This window comes from Primulina huaijiensis, unplaced genomic scaffold (assembly GCF_012295235.1).
Source record: "Primulina huaijiensis isolate GDHJ02 unplaced genomic scaffold, ASM1229523v2 scaffold40707, whole genome shotgun sequence".
Taxonomy (NCBI): Eukaryota; Viridiplantae; Streptophyta; class Magnoliopsida; order Lamiales; family Gesneriaceae; genus Primulina; species Primulina huaijiensis.
Window position 1 is genome coordinate 1 of NW_027359640.1, and position 1,914 is coordinate 1,914.

Below are 1,914 nucleotides of genomic sequence, written 5' to 3' on the forward strand. Positions count from 1 at the left end.
CTTCTTCACAAACTCTGCCAGTCCCCTAACCGTCTCATTAAACTCCCGCCGTGCCTTTTTCCTCAACTTTTTATTCTCCTCCTCCATTAGCCTCCTTGACTTCCTGTTTGGACCCGCCATCACATCATACTGATCCACCCAACAGAAATCCATCGATGTAACAAATCCTAGCCAATAATTATAAAAGGCGGTAACCTGCGTATGAAAGGTAAAACATTAATAGTGAATCTTACAATAGATATTAAATAGACATGACATATAATGAAAATATGTGAGTACGAATATTTAGCTACAAAATGTAGATTCCGTCATCAAGAAAAATTGAATATATACTCCCTCAAAATAGAAACAGAAATTGATTGCTAGAAGTACATTGTCAATTAATTAGACAGAGTCCAAAAAAGATCCAATTAATTTTTCCAGTTAAATTTGTAACTCACTGAAAATCAACAAAGTTTATGAGACAATAAAATATTTTAACTTCACAATTTTCATCCCATCCAATTACAAACATGAACGTAAGGATACTGAATTGCCATCATAAATAATATCGTAAAAATGATGGAAATTTTATGCAGACCAAGGATAGTAAAAACTAAAAATTAGCATCTTTAACAATTTTTCACCACACCTGCAGACCTGCTATAGTCTACCATATAATCTCTAGGCATTAATCAATTGTCATGTTACATAAACTGCCTTTGCCAAATTCAGGTTTGAGAAATAGCAGACCACTTTCCTCGACATTGTGACATCTAAAACCCAACCCAAGACAAACTCACCATACACATTACACTAACGAATAAGATTCAAGAAGCCACAATGAGATGACACACCAGCGGAAACATCACATTGGTCAAGTCTTGGGCTCAATTTCCACAAATTGTGTGCAAGTAAACAACTTTAAAAACTTTTATGGGACAGAGGCTTTCATACCCAGATCATATCCCTGCCAACTGTGTCAGTGCCACTAGTCTTCTAATTAAAATTATACGAATTAGTAAGTATTTAAAGCGATTGAAATGAAAACATACAAGACAAGAGTTTATAGGGACATTAAAATGATACATTTGTAATATAGATATAGCAGCACATATGTTTTTCCAAGTCATCCAAAAAAATTTATTGCCACCAATCTTTGGAATCATCGAGTAACTCAAAGATTCAATAGAACATAACTTCCATTTAATTCGACATGATACTTAATCCAGAAATTCCATGGTCATGTCTAAAAAAAAAACTTGCGGCAACAGGTATTAATTTAAAAAAGAAGCAGGGCAGAAAAAAATCATGCCTGTGCATAAGGACTCTCCAAATTGCCCAAAACAGGAGCTTCCTTGGGAAAATCCAATCCCAATTTCTTCGCAAAACCCAATTCACTCCCATATATTCTCTCGAACAAATCTCCATACACCTTATAAAAACCCTTCCCCGAATGCGTGTAGCCAGAATATACCGAATTCGAGAAGAAAGGAAACAAGTCGGGGACTAAATTGGACGCCCCGTTGGACGAGGAACTGGTGGAGAATAGGATTTGTGTACGGTGGGAATCGTACCAAGCGCGCTCCCGAGCGTCGGAGAGTACCTCGTAGGCATTGACAAGTTCCTGGAAGGCGGCGGTGGCGTCGGCTTCGGAGACGCCACTCTGGACCAGCTTATCTGGGTGACGCTGAAGAGCGAGCCGCTTATAAGCCGACCGAATTTCGTCGGCAGTGCAGTCGCGGCTCAATCCAAGGACTTCGTACAGGCATCGTTTTTCCGTCGATGCCATGTCTGTAAACGTCTAGGGCTCCTATTTCTGATCAAAAAAGCCTACCGCAAGATTTTTGAGAAATACCGACCGTTTTACGCTTGTAGGTAACTTTGTTCGGCCGAAATATTCCTTTAAGCCAAGGTCCAATCAAGTTATGAATA

The 1,914-nt window shown here is 38.8% G+C and overlaps 1 protein-coding gene across 1 annotated transcript; it reads right to left on the reverse strand.

Annotated features, from left to right (window-relative positions):
• Positions 1–3: 3 nt before the first annotated feature.
• Positions 4–1,900, reverse strand: LOC140969316 (DNAJ protein JJJ1 homolog; the record flags this gene model as incomplete). The annotated part of the gene is made up of 2 exons (XM_073430631.1): positions 1,295–1,900; positions 4–195 (listed from the first exon to the last, which is right to left on the reverse strand). Coding segments are annotated over exons 1-2 (669 nt in total), but the record flags the coding sequence as incomplete, so codon positions are not given.
• Between the last annotated feature and the right edge of the window lie 14 nt (positions 1,901–1,914).